The sequence below is a fragment of the Postia placenta genome (assembly GCF_002117355.1).
Source record: "Postia placenta MAD-698-R-SB12 unplaced genomic scaffold POSPLAscaffold_20, whole genome shotgun sequence".
Taxonomy (NCBI): Eukaryota; Fungi; Basidiomycota; class Agaricomycetes; order Polyporales; family Adustoporiaceae; genus Rhodonia; species Rhodonia placenta.
The window spans coordinates 528,739-545,441 of NW_020169851.1; the positions used below are offsets into that span (position 1 = coordinate 528,739).

Below are 16,703 nucleotides of genomic sequence, written 5' to 3' on the forward strand. Positions count from 1 at the left end.
AAGCGGCTGCTGCTTATCTGGCATAGACAATTGAGTAGAAGGCAGTTGACTGCCTTGCTTGAGCGGCGTTTGAAGGGAAGAAGAAGCGTTGATATCATATGTCGCACGAGAAGGTGCAAACTTCTGTTCTAGAGCGATCTAAGGCAGACAGCGGAAAGTTAGACAGTGTGAGAGAGGTACGCGATGCAGTGAGTGCCGGGAAGAGGTTACACCGCGTGTGTGATGGTCGCAGGCCCCGGCGACCCGGCGGAAGAACTCACCTTCAGGGACTGCACAAGGTTGCTCTCACTGTGCAGTAGGATTGTGCGCTTGTCGGGACTGACGTTCACGTCGCATGAATCTGGTCAAGTCCAGAAATATGAGATATGGGATATTTCACATGACCTTGGAGATCTCGTGTGCGAACACGATTCCAAGAAGACGATGACATCGTGGGAGCACACCGGCGGAGGGAACAGGGGAATGGATGACACAAGGATAGAAGACACGAAGCGCCAGGGCACAACTTACCGGTGGGAAGGATGAAGTCCGCCACGATGAACGGGGCCTGGTTCGCGTTAAACGTTCGGTATACCTCGTTGAACGCCTTCTGCACCTACAACAACACGCGCATGAGCATGCGGACACAACCTGTCAAAGAAAGTGCGTACCTTCGATGGGCTACAAGGACGGCCGTTGATGAAGAAGAACTGCCGGTCCGAGCTCGTCCGTCCGCATCCCACCGCGAACTTCGAGATCAACCCCCGGACCCGGACTTCGCTAGAGGATCTGCATGACGGGCAAGCAGGAATCAGTACATGACATGACGGCATAAGCAGGTACACAAACGCCTCGTCATCAAAAATACCGCGCCGCCGCAGGACCGCGCGTTCAGTCTCTACACCGAACCGAATATCAAGGTCCACGAGCTGCTCCAGCGCCTTAGGGCCCCAGAGAGCGGTGACAGAAGCACGTGTTGAAGGTGCGCCGTTCGTTCGCATCTGGACCGACTTTTTTCTGAATGGGAAGGTGAGCCATGAGAGGCTCGTCCAAGACAGATAGCAAGCCACATACCCGCTGCCGGCAAGATGCGTGACCGTCAAACGCACGCCCTTGTTCTCCTGAGCGCAAGGGACCAGCGCATACGCGGAAAGTAACGCCAGCGCTTTGCTAAATTCGCGCTTGGCATTGCGTTCTAGCTCCTTTCGGCGCACGGGAAGCGGTTTGAATAGGCCTGTTACCAAGACTGTGGTACCACGCTGCACAGTTCGAGGTTTGAGAATAGATGGTATTAAATACACGACCTTCGGTCAGCTGACGATGACATAGTATGAGATTGCAACGAATACCTGCCTGGCGACCTTTCCCTGTTTGCTCACAACACGGCCTGCGCGATCAAGTTCGATGATTGAACCCATTGGCGCTTCATTCGCAGTCGCAGTAGTCACAGAGACCTGTTCACAGAGCGCACACAGTGAAGACAGCGCTTCACCACGAAAACCGAAGGTGCGCAGAAGTGTCAGGTCGGTGAATGATGATAACTTCGAGGTATGATGCTTCAACCCTGTTGTGTGCTCATGAGTGCGAGGTGTAACATATCCACCATTATTTGTAACGAACCGATTGCATCATAATCCTCGGGAGCGATACCACTGCCATTGTCAACCACCTCGATGGAGGCCAGACCGTGATCCTTAAAACGGACCTCTACATCATAACAATGTGAATAATGACGATTGTGTAGTATACATGAGACAGATATGTACCTATAGAAGTCGCCCCAGCATCCAGACTATTCTCTACTAACTCCTTCACAGCTGTCTGTAAGTCGATGACGACCTGTCCCGAGGATATACGGTGCACAGAAGTAGCATCAAGAGCTTTTATAGAGCTGCTGACTTCCGTCGCCATCTCGAATGGCTGGTAGAGCCTGCTATATCCTTTGTCTCGGCTCAAACTTGAGAGGACACGCCGACAGATGAGGGGGGCAACTTGCAAGAGTGTGAGAGTGCGTACATCCACTCTCACACTCTCGCGGCACGTTATGTCACATTCACATGATTTGTCACGCGTCGCGACTGTTGTGTTTATGTAACCCAGTACGTCATAGGTAAAAAGTCCTTCTCGGTAATATGTAGCTTCGCTACTAGGACACCTCCCTGATCTGCGAGTATATCTTTATTTGCCGACGCATCGACGCTTACGCAATGACCCGTAGCCACCGGCGAAAGCCGACCTCACCCACCACACTCCGTCAACGCCCAGGGGAAGTGCCGCGATGATCCTTGCTTTAATCAACAATGTCCCAATCTATCATTTGATACGGTGACTTAATATACCTTAGGCCACGAACGTAATATAAACTTGAGGTAAATTAGGATGGAACCTAGAGTGTCTGTGTGCATTGGTGTGTCTCGGGAGAGCTTCTGTCTTCTTGCGTTTTCTGACAAAAATTGCGTCTTATGCGGCGGAGGATGAGACTGCCAAGCGCAGCTGAAGTCTATATTCTACGCACTCAGGAAAACGCGACTGTATGTATTCGTCCACAGCAGCGAGCGCTGTCTCTTATCGTACACCTACCTCTACTCCTTCGAGAATATCTATGAATAAATTGGAGGAGGCCAAAGGCTTCACTATGCACAAGTAACGTCCTGGTTCAAGCCCCCGCATCGTGCCACGACTCGGATTTTGGATTTGCAGGACTTGCCTTTTATAGAACAGATATGATCTGTCACATATGGGTCACCAGCGCGCGTCGGTAACGCTTTACTCTTTAACCCATGGCGGATTCCGAGCTCACCGCTCCTCCGCTGCAGCCACCTTTACTCAACACCTCGTCTCCTCGCGACAAGGAGCCAGATGCGCTTGAACTCGAGAAACTGCAGAAGTGGCAGGAGGAGCGACTTGGCAGGAAGTTGCGGGGAGAGTATGAATCGGCCGTGCTGCATCTCGCGGAAGTGGTAAGTAACGTATGTGTTTGCACATCCCAACACTAAATCATGGAACAAGATTAACGACAACTTGACCACTCCTCTCCGCATTGCGTCCGTGCGTGTTGAAGGCGCGGTCAGGACGCGCAAGTCATTCCTGGCGACCCTCGTCACACCGTTTCTTCCTCAATCTACGACCCCCTTCGACGATACCAAGACGACACTCGGGGACGTGCTTCACACTACACGGCATATCGGGAACCTTTTGCAGGAAACCGAAATCTTCCAAGCTGTGGAGGCGAAGTTGGAAACCAGTCGCGACCCCCTTGCACAGGCTGGGGACGTGGATATTGTCTTCAAGACGCGTGAGAAAGGCCGGTTCTATCTAAATACCAGTACACAACTAGGCAACAATGAGGGTGGCGCAGTATGTAGCTCCTCTGATCCTTCCTTGAGCTTGAGCTTAGCTCATACGCTCCTGTGTAGAGTGCGACCTGTCGCGTGCGGAACGCGTTCGGGGGCGCAGAGATTTTCGAGGCGAATCTTGCCTTTGCGACCAAAACACGCGTTGCATTCAATGCGGCTCTCTCCGCGCCGCTCACGCCCACCCTCAAGACTCGCGGCGAGCTCTCCGTGTTCGGCCTCGAGCGGGATAACTCGAGCTTCGCGAGTAGCTCCGAGGGGCTGCGCGGTGTGCGCGCTGTTGTCAGGGTGAGCTAGGTCAGCTTGTCTCTTCCCTTGTGCGCGGCTGGTTGATAGACCGTCCCCAATGAATACAGACAGGTGCGATCCCCGTTGGAATGCACGAATTCGCGTATGAGGCCGCGCTGCGGCATGTAGGGAATTTGACGCCAACGGCGTCCATCAGGTAAGAATCATCCATAGCTTCTATGAATAACTAACAACGAGGGCGCTAGCATGCGGGAAGCTGCTGGTCAGAGCATCAAATCCGCGGTGTCGCATTCGTGGGTTCGTGACACGCGCGACGATAGGCTGCTTGGGACGCGCGGCTCGTACGTAAAGTTGTTTCAGGAACTAGCCGGCCTCGGGGGCGACGCGTCCTTCTACAAAGGCGAGGCTCATACACAATTATCGCGTGCGCTGGCTCCTGGTATCGTACGTTTTCGTTCCTCATAGCTCATCACACCTCGCCTTACATGTATACAGACCGTGTCATTCGCGGCGCGATCAGGTTTACTATGGAACCTAGCGCGACCAGCGCCGTTCTCTGACCGCTTCCAGCTCGGTGGTCCATTGAGTGTGCGCATGTTCCGGGCCAATGGGCTAGGATCCCGTGACGGCCGTAAGCCGCTTTTTCTCCGGCCCCCATATGTGGACTGACAACGTCTATGTGCAGCTGACTCATTGGGTGGAGACCTGTATTGGGCGACGGGCGTGAGCCTAATCACCGACATCCCGTATAAACCGGACTGGCCTGTGAAGACCCACTTCTTCGTGAACGCAGGGCGATTAGATGCAATGGACAAAGGTGCGCGTTGTTTGCGGCATTGCTATTAATGTTGTGGACTTCGCTGACTTGCTGACCTATCTACCCTTCCCTCGATCTGCAGCAAAATCCCTCAAAGATAACATCATGGATAGCATTAGCAAGCCATCCATCGCGGCGGGCGTGGGCCTCGTGTACAAGCTCGATCCAGTACGTGTGGAGCTCAACTTCGGCGTCCCTCTGGTGGCGAGCAAGAGCGACGGGTTTAGAAAAGGCTTCCAGGCCGGGATTGGGTTGGACTTCCTATGATAGTCGCTACTGATGTGAAATGCATAGATGCACAGTCGACTCGCGTAATTATATGTAGCTCTGTTGCGCATCTCTAAGTCTCGGTCTATACACCACTATATTTCGGCGCCAGTCGAAGGCTAGGACCACACAACGCCACATCTACATGTGTTCCTGTTCCTTCCCGCAAGCTACGGTATGCCGATGTAGTTACTCATGTATTAATTTTCCCTTTGTCTACCTTCCTGATTGACCTTGATCACTGTTTCCAGCGGGCTGGAAAGATCTCGAACCGCTTTGAATCACTGAGGGAAGCAAATGTGGCAAGCGAGATATGAGCGCTTATTCGGATCGTACTATCCGCGCGATTCCCATAGTGTACGCGATGACGGTGGCGGATGTTGTAGTCCGCAGGTATTTGTTGTAACCAAGCTGTTTCTACTTGTCGTCACAGGGACCCACTAGCACTATCTAGGATATCTAGAATAAAAGTGCAGGAAAGAATGGGGCCTGAAGGGGATCATGCAAAGCCTGAACGTTCAGACTGAGAATTTAATACATATAATATACACGAAAAAGAATTTGTTCTATTGCACCCAAAGCAACTCATACTGAGTCTATCCCATCCCTCTCGGTGGAGACATCCTGAATATACACTGGCGGAGTGGCGGAGACATTGGCACTGCTTCCTGTTCTCTTGGTGCTCGTAGCGAACGCCCTGGGGTTGAATAACACAGAGCTGACTGTGATTTTGGGCGAGGACGAAGAACTTGCGCCCGGTACTCTCGCTAGAGCGATGCGTATAAAGACCATGTTGAACGTTGCCGAGATCACAGCTGGGATCTTCACAGTATTCGGTCAGCATATTCTCGCTGCCGTGATATAACAGGTGTACGCACAATGCTATTGACGACGTACTCCGCCTCTAGCGCATGTATCGCCGCAATGAGAGCAAGGATTAGAATTGCTGTATATATGGCTCCGGACTCGATGATGACAATGGCCACGGGTCGCAAGCTACTGCGCGAGCTAGTCTGACAGGCAGCATCTCTGTCCACTTTCCAAATGCGATATGCGAGAGCAGCTAAGGGGAAAGACAAGGATATTGTCATTTCGCATTCAAAGAGTCCCACTCGAGAGTCACGCACCTGTTGCCGATATATTGGCGGCAAACGTGAACACATAGATGATGAGACCACGTTGGCCCGATACCACGCCGCTCGCAAACATATCCAAGATGTAACACATGCTCCCTTGTGGTCGATTACTCAGCATGTGTATACGGAAGCTAACAAGACAACACCAAACCTAGGGCACCCAACCAGGTAAGGCAAGGAAATACAATGATCCACCAGCTTTGCCATACAACATAGCAACGATAAATCTAATGTGCGGCCATGAGTATGTCAGACATGTCAAAGTGTGCGAAACTGCATACGACAATAGCGTCCCCAATCAGGGTTTGTAGCCCATATATAGTATTGTCAGTCAAAGAGGTGGTCGAGGAGAAGGTGGATAGGTATTGCTGCGGTCCAACCTGTCCTTCGTTGATGTGATACACAAACGCCCGTATGGTGAGATTGATGTCAATACACATACGCTGCATAGGCCGTTAAATGGTATGGAAGAAACTCTCGCGTAAGTACTTACGGCAGTGCTGAGAGCCCAAAGCACACAGGCGGTAGAAACCATGAGAACACTTCCTCGCAGTCTGCGTTGAAATGCCAGAGTCCAAATTGTCAGCCCGAACATGCACACAGAGAATCCTATGGGTAGTATCATTGTAAGCAGTGTAATGGAATGATGCAGGATACGTTTGAACAATACCATAGATAATGCCTTGCAGAGCGACGGAGCATATGGGTACTCGAGCATTTGTACCAGCTATGTATACGGTCATTCTGGATAATTATGGCGTCAAGGTAGAGGGACGGGAGAACCTGTAATGAGCTGAACTGCAGACTTCAACAAATCTCGCAGCAGTCTTATATTATGGAATGAGAATATTCGTGATTCCACAAAGTGTTGAAAGGACACCAGCAAAGATGGGACAGGTAAGCAGCAGGCCTGTGAGCCACTTCGCATCGCCGAATATGCTGCGCGATGATCAAGAACAGGACAAGACATGAAAAAGATATCTGATGAGGTGGAGCATACGCGGTGTACAGTGGGAAGATGTGCCGCTATGGTGTTTAGAAACAGCAACGTTTGCCAGATACAGCTCAGCGCTGGCTTTGGTTGGACCTGAATAGTTTCACACTTGACGCATGTCCCTTGGCGCATGTCCAGAACACCATGACACATTTAGGGTGCATCAGACCGAGGTTGGGTTCTTGGGAACTGTTACGGCACATTGCATCCTTTAATCCGAACTTAAAAGGCGACGGCCATGGTGTAGCAGACGTGAGGCTCTGTTAGTACTTACTCAGCATTTGAAACGTCCCAATACGAGACTCACAGAATCGGACCTTAGACTAGCAGAGACTTAGAGATTTTCCGCGAAACAGGTTTGCAGACTTACAAAGTGTCGTCTTAGACAGGTTTGAGTTCAAGCTTGGTTGAAGCCAAGCTGTCTAAGCAGTGGAGGAGATATACACCTAATGGTCACAATTGTTCCCAATAGCGTGCGCACATGTATCAAGGCATGGGGCCGAATGGGTGATGATGCGGTCTGCGCTGGGAAGCCTGTGTACCCGAAATACGCATGATGCTGGGTGCAAAAATTCTCAATGTAGCACGATGCGATGCTATTAGATGTAGACTGCACAGCATACCGATGCAGCTTCTAGCGGATGGAAGACTCAGTGTTGAAAGATGTATAGTCTCTCGCCATAGACGCCAGTGCGCCACCCTGCTGAACTGGGCGTTTATATTTCCTTCCTTGATCGAGTTCCTCCGTGTTTTTCCCACTGGAGGGGGGCCTAGTCTCGTTTCCAGACCTTATAGGCGGATCACGTGTGATATTACCCAATTGGGTGGCGGAGATCTAAAAACCCCTGCACACTCTCGCCTATAAGGTCTGGTGAATTTTGTAGGGAGGGAAGGGGGTATCCATCACGCGTCACCAAAGTCACTGGTGACGACGCCGTTACCTCTCGCGTCTGCTCGCGTACGTGAATGCGTCCGACGCGCCTCGCGTCTCGCGCCGCGCACTTCGAAACTCAGTCGCTAGTCGATGTATGCGCATGTATGCTATGGTAGACAACCTACATAATCATAATGTCGTCTATTTCAACTACTCATCTGAGCCCTTGGCTGAGCTCGCTACGCAGTGTGGTTGACGATTCTGACTCCGACCTGGACTCCCCGCCGGCTTCGGACTTGGGCAGCGATATCTTTGACGACCACTCGGGGCTTCTGTCTCTGCAGACGAGTACTGGTGCGTTTTTGCTGCTTCCTCACGGGCCTTCTTGAGGATAGACACCGAGAGCGTTGAAAGACCGTACGAGAACTCGGCAAGAGTGGATATAGCGGGAGCCATACTACGCGCCGTACATAGATTGACGGAACACATCGCAGGCAAGACACGCTGCAGACGCGTTAAGCGCCAGGGCGTGACGGATACCCCCCTCCCTCCCTGCAAAATGCACCAGACGTTAAGGGGGGGAGTCGTGCAGGGTTTTTTGGAACTCCGCATCCAGATATAGTAACACTCCACGTGATCCCTTCTCCCCCCCTTAACGTCTGGTTACGAGACTAAGGGGGGCCGTGCTTCCACGGGTAAGGGCAACTGTGGTGCTCCGTAATTCTCTATATGTGTCTATTTGTATAGCTCTGCCACAGTCTGCATCGTAGTGTGATATAAGCCCTGACCGCATCCGAGTCGCTCACTCACCACCAGCCATCCTGACTGGCATCGCTAGAAAAGTGAAGAAGCGCTGCCCGCAATATTGACCAACATAAAGAATGTTTCAGCCAGGAAAGGTTTCATCGGATAGAGATGCGATTCTAGTGTGTGCGTTACCAGCAGTCGTAAGTGCTTCCACTCGCACTGCCTCGCCGAAGAAGTAGTGACCTTTCAGCTGTTTAGGCAACGTACCTGTGGCTCAAGTGGTATGAGGCCAAAAGTCTTAGTACTCTAACCGTTCTTCTGGGGGTTGTGCCCGCTTTCTCGACTGTTCTCTTATCGCAAAGCCTCTCCTTTCTACGCGCCGCGTCTCTTTCCTTCGTGGTGCATTATGCTGTCGTCTTATCTTGCGCCTGCCTATATCGCTTGTCTCCCTTTCATCCGCTAGCCCCATACCCAGGCCCCTTTTTGTGCAAAATCTCTAAGCTTTGGTTAGTCTACATGACCTCTCGGGGCAAGCTGCATCTGTACTTTCACGAGCTCCACTCCCGGTATGGCCCCATAGTTCGTGTTGGTGAGTATCATCATTGTCGCCCCCCTGATACTTCTACTGGTCTTACTACCCACCACAGGTCCGAATGAGCTATCTACCACGGAGGTAGACATCTTCCCGTTCATTCTAGGCCCACAGGGCATGCCCAAAGGCTCATGCAAGTTTAGTTCGCTTTCAAGAGTACCCTTTTCATTTACATCTATCATAGTATGGGAAGGACGACGCATCTCCGGAAAGAGAGGTGCAGGTGCCAAGAACGCGAAAGGACACCTTATTGGCGCCCGTGATAAGAAACTTCATGCAGAATCGCGTCGCGTTTGGAATCGCGCTTTCACTACGGCTGCAGTGAAAGGATACGAACCGATCCTCATTCGGAGAACCGCGCAGCTCTCCGAGGAGCTCAATGAACGATGCGCAGAGCAACCTCAGAGAGAAGTCGAAGCTGATTTGTCTCAATGGCTGAGCTACTTTACGTGGGTGTTACGGTCTGTTTTTCAGCAATACCAAGAGCTCACAACTATTCAGGTTCGATTTCATGGGTGATATGGTGTAAGTGTATCTCATATGTAAGGCTCCTTATTTTCTCACCCCGAGTTCTAATTGCATAGATTCGGAGGCGGGTTTGAGCTGATGCATGACGGTGACAAGGATGGTATATACAAGACAATGGTCGCCGGCCTACAGTGAGTGAGACTGCTACAACTGCCGACCTCTCTAAAACTGCCTCCCATAGACTCCCTGCATTGACGCAACAGATCCCATGGATTGCGCCCTCCTTGTCGTATCTACCATACATCGGTCGACATATGAAGGCACTTGGTGACTTTGCTTTCAAACAAGTCACCCACCGTATGCAAGAAGGGTCTATACAAAACGACCTGTTCTACCACCTTGTGCGTCTTCCTGCTATGCGTATACGTACCATCTTGATTCATTGGGATGCAGCTCGATGAGGCACCAGAAGACAGAAAACCTCCGCCGTTCCCGGTGATCATGACAAACGCGGTCACGGCTATGTTGGCGGGCTCGGATACGACAGCTGTGGCACTATGCAATGTGTTCTACTGTATTCTGGCACATCCGGCGTGCTACACACTACTTCAGCAGGAGGTAGATGCTGCCTTCCCACCTGGGCAAGGAGAACCGGTAGATGCCTCGAAGCTTGCGAGCATGGAATACCTGAACGCCGTCATGTATCGCATGTTCTCTTCACATATCGTGAGATTTGGCTGATATCGCGTCTTCTGGTAGAAACGAAGCACTGCGGCTGTACCCATCCATTCCTACATCGCTACAACGATCACCGACGCCTGGCAGTGGCAGCCATGCCATTGGCAACAGGTATATAGACGCTCACTCTCACTCTTTGTCTTTTAACTCATCCCTCGTTCCGTTTCCGGTTGTAGATTGGTCGTATCTGAAGGAACGGGAGTATTCGTATCTCCGTATGCCGTCCAGCGGGACTCCCGCTATTTCGCCCCGCACCCGGATTCCTTCATGCCTCAACGTTGGCTTGCCCGCCGTGATGATAAAGGCTCGGAGAATATGCCATTTACGGTGAATCCCGATGCGTTCATTCCGTTCTCCTCCGGGCCCGCGAATTGCGTGGGTCGCCCGGTCGCAATCCTTGCCATGCGGATGGTGCTCGCTTATCTGTTACAGCATTTCAACATGCGTCTCGCTGACGGATACGACAAGGCACAGTGGGTGGAGGAACTGCGCGATTATTTCGCGTTCCAAAAGGGCACGCTTCCGGTCTTCCTGAAGCCGCGCACATGAGTGAATAGTTCAGATATACGTGCTGTGCCTTACAGAAAGGAGTTTCGCACACTTTCTGACTGTACCTTCCGTTCAACAACTTCACAAGAACTACCTAGTGGAGACAATGTCACTTTGCGCCGTAAGTGCTATTTAAGATAAAATATGTTTAGGCACATTGGTTCTTGGTGAACTAGAATCAGTCAAGATCTGGCATGAGGCACTGTCAGAATCCTCGTTTTGGGAATCCAGTTCTATATCCTCTTGAGGGCGTCGCCCTTTACCTATCGTAGCGGGTTTCATTCTATCGCAGGGTGGTCAGTAGCATGGAGAAGTGGTGCGCGAGCAGTCTGTCGCTCGAAAATCGATCTCGGTAGGTTGTCAGGGTCTTAAGACAATCTATCACTTCTCACTGTTGTGTCTTTGTTAGTTGGAACAAAATCCACACTAAATATATGGCCTCTGTCCCACGCAGCCCTCCTGACTCGACCATTGCTGAGTATACGTTGGGTGCGCCGAGCAGCGGCGAACGTGCGCTCGAGTCTTGTTTCGAGTATGAGAGCGATACGGAGTGAAGAGAAGCACTGTGAATAGAGCAACGCCAGCTCTAGCTTCCACTGGGAGGGTGCCATCGCTGTTATCACTCGACTGTTTGTTCACGCATTAATTCACCTTGCAGTAGCCTATTGGTTTCAAGAACCTGTTGAGAGCCGCCTGACTAATAGATCCTACCAGCAATGGACTAAACCGAGATGTTCGGTAAAGCACTCTGTCAGACCCCATGCCGTCGTAGTTTCTGTCATCAGCACTGCCGCACTCGTCACGAACGTCCTATCACCCACTGGGTAGCATGTGTATGAGCCTTACGGGTCATCAGTCGAACATTTCATCCGTGAGAATGAGGCGCACCACCGGGTTTTAAAAGCATAGTCCATATCATTCTGATATAATTCCTTGATAATGACAACAACGGTTCATACACAAGACACGCCATTCAGGCTCAAGGCCAATGGATACGAAACGTACAACGCGAAACTCAAGCAATGTATCATTCTTCAAAGACACTCATCATCAATGGTCACCCAGCTGTCTCGCTTTATCGTGGCCCTGTTCATTGGACTGTATCAATGTTGAAATACTAGTGATGCATCATTCTGACTCACCCTGAAGCACCCACATGCGGCTTTCCAAGGATAATTTTGACAGTCTTGACTTCAAATCCATGGAAGTCCAACTTCACGACAGTCAGTTTGTCCTCATCTTTGAACATGTTCAACTGTAATTCTTCGTCCTCCAGCAGGTTTGTCGTGAACACTTTCAAGACAGGTACATGTTTGGCAAACTTGAGTTTCGGGTGTGCATGCCCCCCAAACGCTTCATAGAGCCTCAGCACCACAGTCACTACGGACGCTGGCTCGGAGTTGGGGCTGAAATCATCATAAAGTCCACGTTTCACTGTCTCGAGAAAGACGTTGCTTGCTCCCTCCAGCTTGAATGGCGGTTCTGCATTGAGCAACGGAGCTTCCACTCCTTCGTCGAGTAGGTAGCGGACTATAGAGCTTGTTCAGATGTTGTGTCAAAGTACTTCGTGTCATGATACTGACCATGGAGCGGAGAATTGAACACATACGCCGCTTGTGGCACATCAGACTCCAGGAAATGTCCCTTGTGAGGCATGACTGCCCAAGAGAACTCATGCGTCCCTATAGGCAATGAGCATCACCGGTCCGCTAAATATAATTAGGCTGCACGCACCTTGATCCTGACTGGCATCGGGAGCAGTAGCGGCACGCAGAAGCGAAATGGAGAGAACATTTCCTCTACAAGAGAAACCATACTTTGACTCAGATAGTAGAGCGACACCATAACCAAACTCGCTAAGATCCGCATACTACCGACGACTCGATTAGCAAGAACTGCAGTTGCAAGATGATACATTAACGTACCTTGTGACCGCACACTTCGAACTTAGCCATGTCCCATGTGGTATTCTTGTGCGTAGGCCGTTGAACAAAGCCGAACTGAGTCTCGTATGTGGCATTGTCGTTGCGGATATTAAGCGGGAGCTCGACTAGCGGACCAGTGTATGTGCATGTGAGTTCTTTTGTGTAGACTGTCTGATCGCTAGTCCTTACACTTCAGGAATTCATGCTTCTCGTGCCAGTCCACAACCGCATCGAAGACGAACATGGACCGTGAATTTTTCTTCTTGGATGCTGAACTTGCATAAGTATCTCTATCGTCTCTATTAGATAACAAATCGAACACACCCGTAATTGCATCCAAAGAAATCTGGATCTCCGTGAGAACACTGTTGACTCGGGATGAAATGTGTGTAACATACCGTGACATCAATGGTGCTCTGTCTGTATTTGACAACTGACTTGATGGACGCACGTAACGGCCCCTCAGCGACAACCGAGATGTCCCCAAACTCGAGTTGATGAGGCGTCTCGAGGTGGTGTATCTCAACATCTAAGACCGAGCATCAATATAAACGATGTTGACCATGTAGTGCGATTTACCCCATGCGTCCCAGTAATTGGGCTTATCGTCAAATATGACAAGGCCACCGCTCTGTCCTGAAGGAATGAGTTCGCGGCTGGAAGCATGAAAAAAGTCAGGGTGCCTGGTTAGCGTTTGATCAGTGCACAATCAGGAATAATCGAACTCAAGAGCGACGTCGCGCAGGCTGGTGATCCTCCCTTGTGTTATTGTCAACTGAACGCTTGAGTTACGCAGCACGAAGTGGTCGGATCCATTCGTGAAGACTGCACAGACATCAATTTGTGTTGACCGCGGCCTATAGCTATAAAGCATACCTGAAACCGGCATACAGTCTGCGTACAAACCTGTCGAGACTGATAGATTTCCATTCCCATCAGATTCAGATTCCATCAGAGCATAACCTGTCTTTACGTCCTTCGAGGCCTGCACGACCTGGTTCTTGATCCGGGCATTGCCACCCAAAGGTACCTTAATGACATCACGTCGGGCAAATGGAGTAGTGTTTAAGGCAATGAGACGTCCTGCCTTATTGGGGATCTGCGTGGAGGGAGATACGGGGATGGATTTCGGGAAGAGAGCGCCGAATGCTTCCTCAAGAAGCTTTTCGCCTTCTTTGCGCACCTCTGCGTAGAGCTTCTCGGCATCCTCGTAGACCATACCACTAGTGCATTTGCGTGAGCATATTGCAGGGTCCACAGCATTCACACTCACATGGCAGATCCTGGCAGGACTGCAGGCCACAATACATTCAGAGGCATTCAACATGAGCTATCAAGCGTGCTCACCGTCATGGACTATCGGATGAGCATCTGTGAGTTAGTTTGAATAAAACGACGAGATATGAACCTCCTTACATTGATTCAATAGAACCTTCTCCCAGCACTCGTTGATCTTTGCATCTGGATACGCATAATCCTTCTTGTGGTATCGGTACAGGGAAGCTAAGGTTGCCAGAATCTAAATCACAGCATATATCGTTTTCAAGATGGAGAAATGGTAGAAAATCGCACCTCGATATCTCTGAGTAGAATCTCCGACTTGCGGTTCCCCTTCTTTATCGAGCCTGCACCCCCTCGTTAGGCCAGGCGCCGTGCGGTCAAGATGGACAGAGTACTCTACGTACCATGCGATGTGTAGGTTCCTCTGTGGAACTGGAAAAATAGGTTTATGATTGATTCCTATTGGTGAAGGATGTTAAGGAGACAGAACCTCCAAGTAGAGCTCGCCACTCCAATTTGGTAGCTTGTTGCCTTCATCCGACTTCTTCTCAATTGTCTGGAAGAAGTCATCAACGGACCGGCCCATGCTGACTGGCGGAATTTCGCGCGAAACGTTGGACACCGCTCGGATACGCCGCAACTGACAAACAGTATGTCATCAAGACAAATTCGTGCCGGGAGAAAATGCATGCCCACGTTCTCAAGCATCTTTGCGAGAGGGCCACCCCCACCATCCCCATTGCCGAACGCAAGCAATGATGTGTCAGATGATTCCAGATTCTGCCGGACCGATCATCGTTAGTTGAACGGTTATGATCCGATGTGCCTGTACCTTGTGGTTTGTGATGCCCTTATGGACATCTCCAACTGTGGCCTGCGCAGTATACGTGTCTTGAACCGACAGAATGTTAATATATCCCAGATAGATGTTGAACGTGTAAACAATATAGCTCACCGACAGGGGTCATGTGACATAATACCTGCGAGCCATCAATACCGACCCAATTGAACGTGGAATGAGGGAAGACGTTGCTTATTAGAATCGTTAGAGTCGATGTTCAGTTCATTCATGCGTCATAGGCTCACATGTTATTCCTGCACACGCGCCCCTCCCGCATCAGCGCCAGCCCGATATACGCGGAGTATGCGCTTACCAGCTGAGCTTCTGAGTGAAAAAGTACTTCATTCCCGCCAATCGGATCAGCTGCGGTAGTGCCCCAGTCAGACCAAACGTATCAGGGAGCCAGGCCGTCTCGCAGCGCTTGCCAAAGCGGGTTTCGAAGAACCGCTGCCCAAAAATAAACTGCCGCGCGAGCGCCTCTCCAGACGGCATGTTCGCGTCATTCTCCACCCAAGACCCCCCGATCGGGATGAACTGGCCGGACGTTATCTTCTCCTTGACACGCTCGAAAAGCGGTGGGTACAGCTACTTCTCCCCGTGAGCGGGAGGAAGACACCAGCAGGTATGAGGATGCGAACCTGTTCAAGCCACTTGAATTGTTGTGCCTGGCTCGCGACGAAGCGATGCTCAGGATAACGTTCCATCAAGTCCACCTGAGTTGCCCACGACCGCGCGACCTTCTGCTGTGTGACGCGGTACGGCCAGAGCCTGCGCCATGATCAATAATTGTTCGCATCCGTCAGAGCGGCTACTAACCATGCAGTGTCAATATGGCAATTACCGACGCCCCAGATGCTCTCCTCGCCCTTCGGTACGCCTTCTTCATAGACCGCCGCACCCTTCTCTTCCCAACCCGCGCCGAATACCTCCGCGGCAATCGCGCGAGCACGGGAAACGCTCGTTGGTTCGTGCTTGTCAAACGCGTTCATGATTGCATTTGCAGCGACAAGCGCGCGGTTCTGCAGAGACGTGTTACCGGGAAGCGTCTCCGATATCTCGCGCAGTGTTGTGAAATCATGCCAAAGCCCCCATGCCTCCTGGTTGGGGACCACAAGATCGGCCGAGGCAAGCGAAAAGTAGCGGTTCATCTGCAACGGACATGGTTAACACGTATGACAGACGATGGTCAGATGTGGCAAACGCACGTCTGGGGGTTCAATCGTATCGCCGTTCCAGGGCACTCCGAACATGCCGTTGCATGAGGACTCAATGACGACCTCGTACTTTCCTGCCTTGACTGCCTCGCGCGGTATGATGTGCTCAACGCGACGGTCACCACCATAGCCGCCGGTAATGCCCTGCAAAGGCACACCGTCTGTGGTGAAAACCATGGCTTCGCACCCCGGGTCGAACTCGACTGTCAAAATGTATCTGATCAGCCTATGGAGTGTGCCACGTAAGGACATATGAAGTCAATTGCATGACCAAACAATAAAACTTTCGGCGCATTAAGAAACGCTTGCGACCTAAGCACCAAAACTCCGGTGCGGAAGGACCGTTATGTGTATATAAACTAACAACGAAGGATTCCGCGGCAACCGGACGTGTTCTGCATGGCGTTCACCATCAACAATATCACAAGACGGAGCAGGAAACCAACGGCGTTAACCAGTTGTCTCCCTGTCAAATGCACGTTGACATCGAAATGCGCTGCATAACTCGTGCTGTCATGACTGCATGCAGGCCATGTTGAATGGCACGCGGAGGCGCCTGCGCACGGTCGAGGGGGTGGTGGGTCTCATGCTGACCGTAGGCTACACACTAGATCAGAGTCTTGCTCTCCTCACTCCTTCAGTCGTCATGAGACAACCCCCCCCGGACCCCGCCCCCCCC

At 51.2% G+C, this 16,703-nt stretch overlaps 6 protein-coding genes across 6 annotated transcripts in view; 3 read left to right on the forward strand and 3 right to left on the reverse strand.

Annotated features, from left to right (window-relative positions):
* Positions 1 to 206: 206 nt before the first annotated feature.
* POSPLADRAFT_1158087 (hypothetical protein) lies at positions 207 to 1,890 on the reverse strand (the record flags this gene model as incomplete). The annotated part of the gene is made up of 8 exons (XM_024487277.1): positions 207 to 340; positions 511 to 595; positions 651 to 768; positions 829 to 996; positions 1,054 to 1,238; positions 1,329 to 1,543; positions 1,600 to 1,686; positions 1,746 to 1,890. 8 exons carry the CDS (start codon positions 1,888 to 1,890, stop codon positions 207 to 209), a joined length of 1,137 nt encoding a protein of 378 aa, XP_024333793.1.
* Positions 1,891 to 2,759: 869 nt separating this feature from the next.
* On the forward strand, positions 2,760 to 4,665 carry POSPLADRAFT_1158126 (hypothetical protein; the record flags this gene model as incomplete). The annotated part of the gene is made up of 8 exons (XM_024487283.1): positions 2,760 to 2,939; positions 2,989 to 3,336; positions 3,396 to 3,620; positions 3,689 to 3,777; positions 3,827 to 4,025; positions 4,077 to 4,212; positions 4,267 to 4,398; positions 4,481 to 4,665. The coding sequence occupies 8 exons, from the start codon at positions 2,760 to 2,762 to the stop codon at positions 4,663 to 4,665; spliced, it is 1,494 nt and encodes a 497-aa protein (XP_024333794.1).
* A 585-nt stretch (positions 4,666 to 5,250) lies between these two features.
* POSPLADRAFT_1062148 (hypothetical protein) lies at positions 5,251 to 5,874 on the reverse strand (the record flags this gene model as incomplete). The annotated part of the gene is made up of 3 exons (XM_024481482.1): positions 5,251 to 5,487; positions 5,544 to 5,728; positions 5,793 to 5,874. 3 exons carry the CDS (start codon positions 5,872 to 5,874, stop codon positions 5,251 to 5,253), a joined length of 504 nt encoding a protein of 167 aa, XP_024333795.1.
* Positions 5,875 to 6,500: 626 nt separating this feature from the next.
* On the forward strand, positions 6,501 to 7,459 carry POSPLADRAFT_1041822 (hypothetical protein). Its single transcript, XM_024477981.1, has 5 exons — positions 6,501 to 6,832; positions 6,860 to 7,118; positions 7,166 to 7,217; positions 7,277 to 7,354; positions 7,419 to 7,459. The coding sequence occupies exons 1-2, from the start codon at positions 6,820 to 6,822 to the stop codon at positions 7,060 to 7,062; spliced, it is 216 nt and encodes a 71-aa protein (XP_024333796.1). The 5' UTR covers positions 6,501 to 6,819; the 3' UTR covers positions 7,063 to 7,118; positions 7,166 to 7,217; positions 7,277 to 7,354; positions 7,419 to 7,459.
* A 1,091-nt stretch (positions 7,460 to 8,550) lies between these two features.
* POSPLADRAFT_1067996 (hypothetical protein) lies at positions 8,551 to 10,920 on the forward strand (the record flags this gene model as incomplete). Its single annotated transcript, XM_024482255.1, has 10 exons — positions 8,551 to 8,616; positions 8,675 to 9,005; positions 9,064 to 9,141; positions 9,193 to 9,457; positions 9,510 to 9,533; positions 9,593 to 9,667; positions 9,718 to 9,877; positions 9,930 to 10,177; positions 10,236 to 10,325; positions 10,391 to 10,920. 10 exons carry the CDS (start codon positions 8,551 to 8,553, stop codon positions 10,761 to 10,763), a joined length of 1,710 nt encoding a protein of 569 aa, XP_024333797.1. The 3' UTR covers positions 10,764 to 10,920.
* A 761-nt stretch (positions 10,921 to 11,681) lies between these two features.
* Positions 11,682 to 16,703, reverse strand: part of POSPLADRAFT_1186298 (glycoside hydrolase family 38 protein) — a gene marked incomplete at its 5' end in the record, with an annotated part of 6,630 nt that continues 1,608 nt past the window's right edge. The window contains 22 exons of the mRNA XM_024489214.1: positions 11,682 to 11,849; positions 11,906 to 12,293; positions 12,347 to 12,445; positions 12,498 to 12,633; positions 12,689 to 12,813; positions 12,878 to 12,958; positions 13,013 to 13,034; positions 13,087 to 13,217; positions 13,268 to 13,344; positions 13,414 to 13,513; positions 13,565 to 13,911; positions 14,083 to 14,207; positions 14,261 to 14,313; positions 14,374 to 14,401; positions 14,460 to 14,609; positions 14,666 to 14,749; positions 14,802 to 14,860; positions 14,925 to 15,001; positions 15,124 to 15,395; positions 15,449 to 15,578; positions 15,627 to 15,958; positions 16,016 to 16,227. Of these exons, the coding sequence (XP_024333798.1) occupies positions 11,798 to 11,849; positions 11,906 to 12,293; positions 12,347 to 12,445; positions 12,498 to 12,633; positions 12,689 to 12,813; positions 12,878 to 12,958; positions 13,013 to 13,034; positions 13,087 to 13,217; positions 13,268 to 13,344; positions 13,414 to 13,513; positions 13,565 to 13,911; positions 14,083 to 14,207; positions 14,261 to 14,313; positions 14,374 to 14,401; positions 14,460 to 14,609; positions 14,666 to 14,749; positions 14,802 to 14,860; positions 14,925 to 15,001; positions 15,124 to 15,395; positions 15,449 to 15,578; positions 15,627 to 15,958; positions 16,016 to 16,227 (3,080 nt within the window). The 3' untranslated portion in view covers positions 11,682 to 11,797. The remainder of the gene's footprint in view (positions 11,850 to 11,905; positions 12,294 to 12,346; positions 12,446 to 12,497; positions 12,634 to 12,688; positions 12,814 to 12,877; positions 12,959 to 13,012; positions 13,035 to 13,086; positions 13,218 to 13,267; positions 13,345 to 13,413; positions 13,514 to 13,564; positions 13,912 to 14,082; positions 14,208 to 14,260; positions 14,314 to 14,373; positions 14,402 to 14,459; positions 14,610 to 14,665; positions 14,750 to 14,801; positions 14,861 to 14,924; positions 15,002 to 15,123; positions 15,396 to 15,448; positions 15,579 to 15,626; positions 15,959 to 16,015; positions 16,228 to 16,703) is intronic.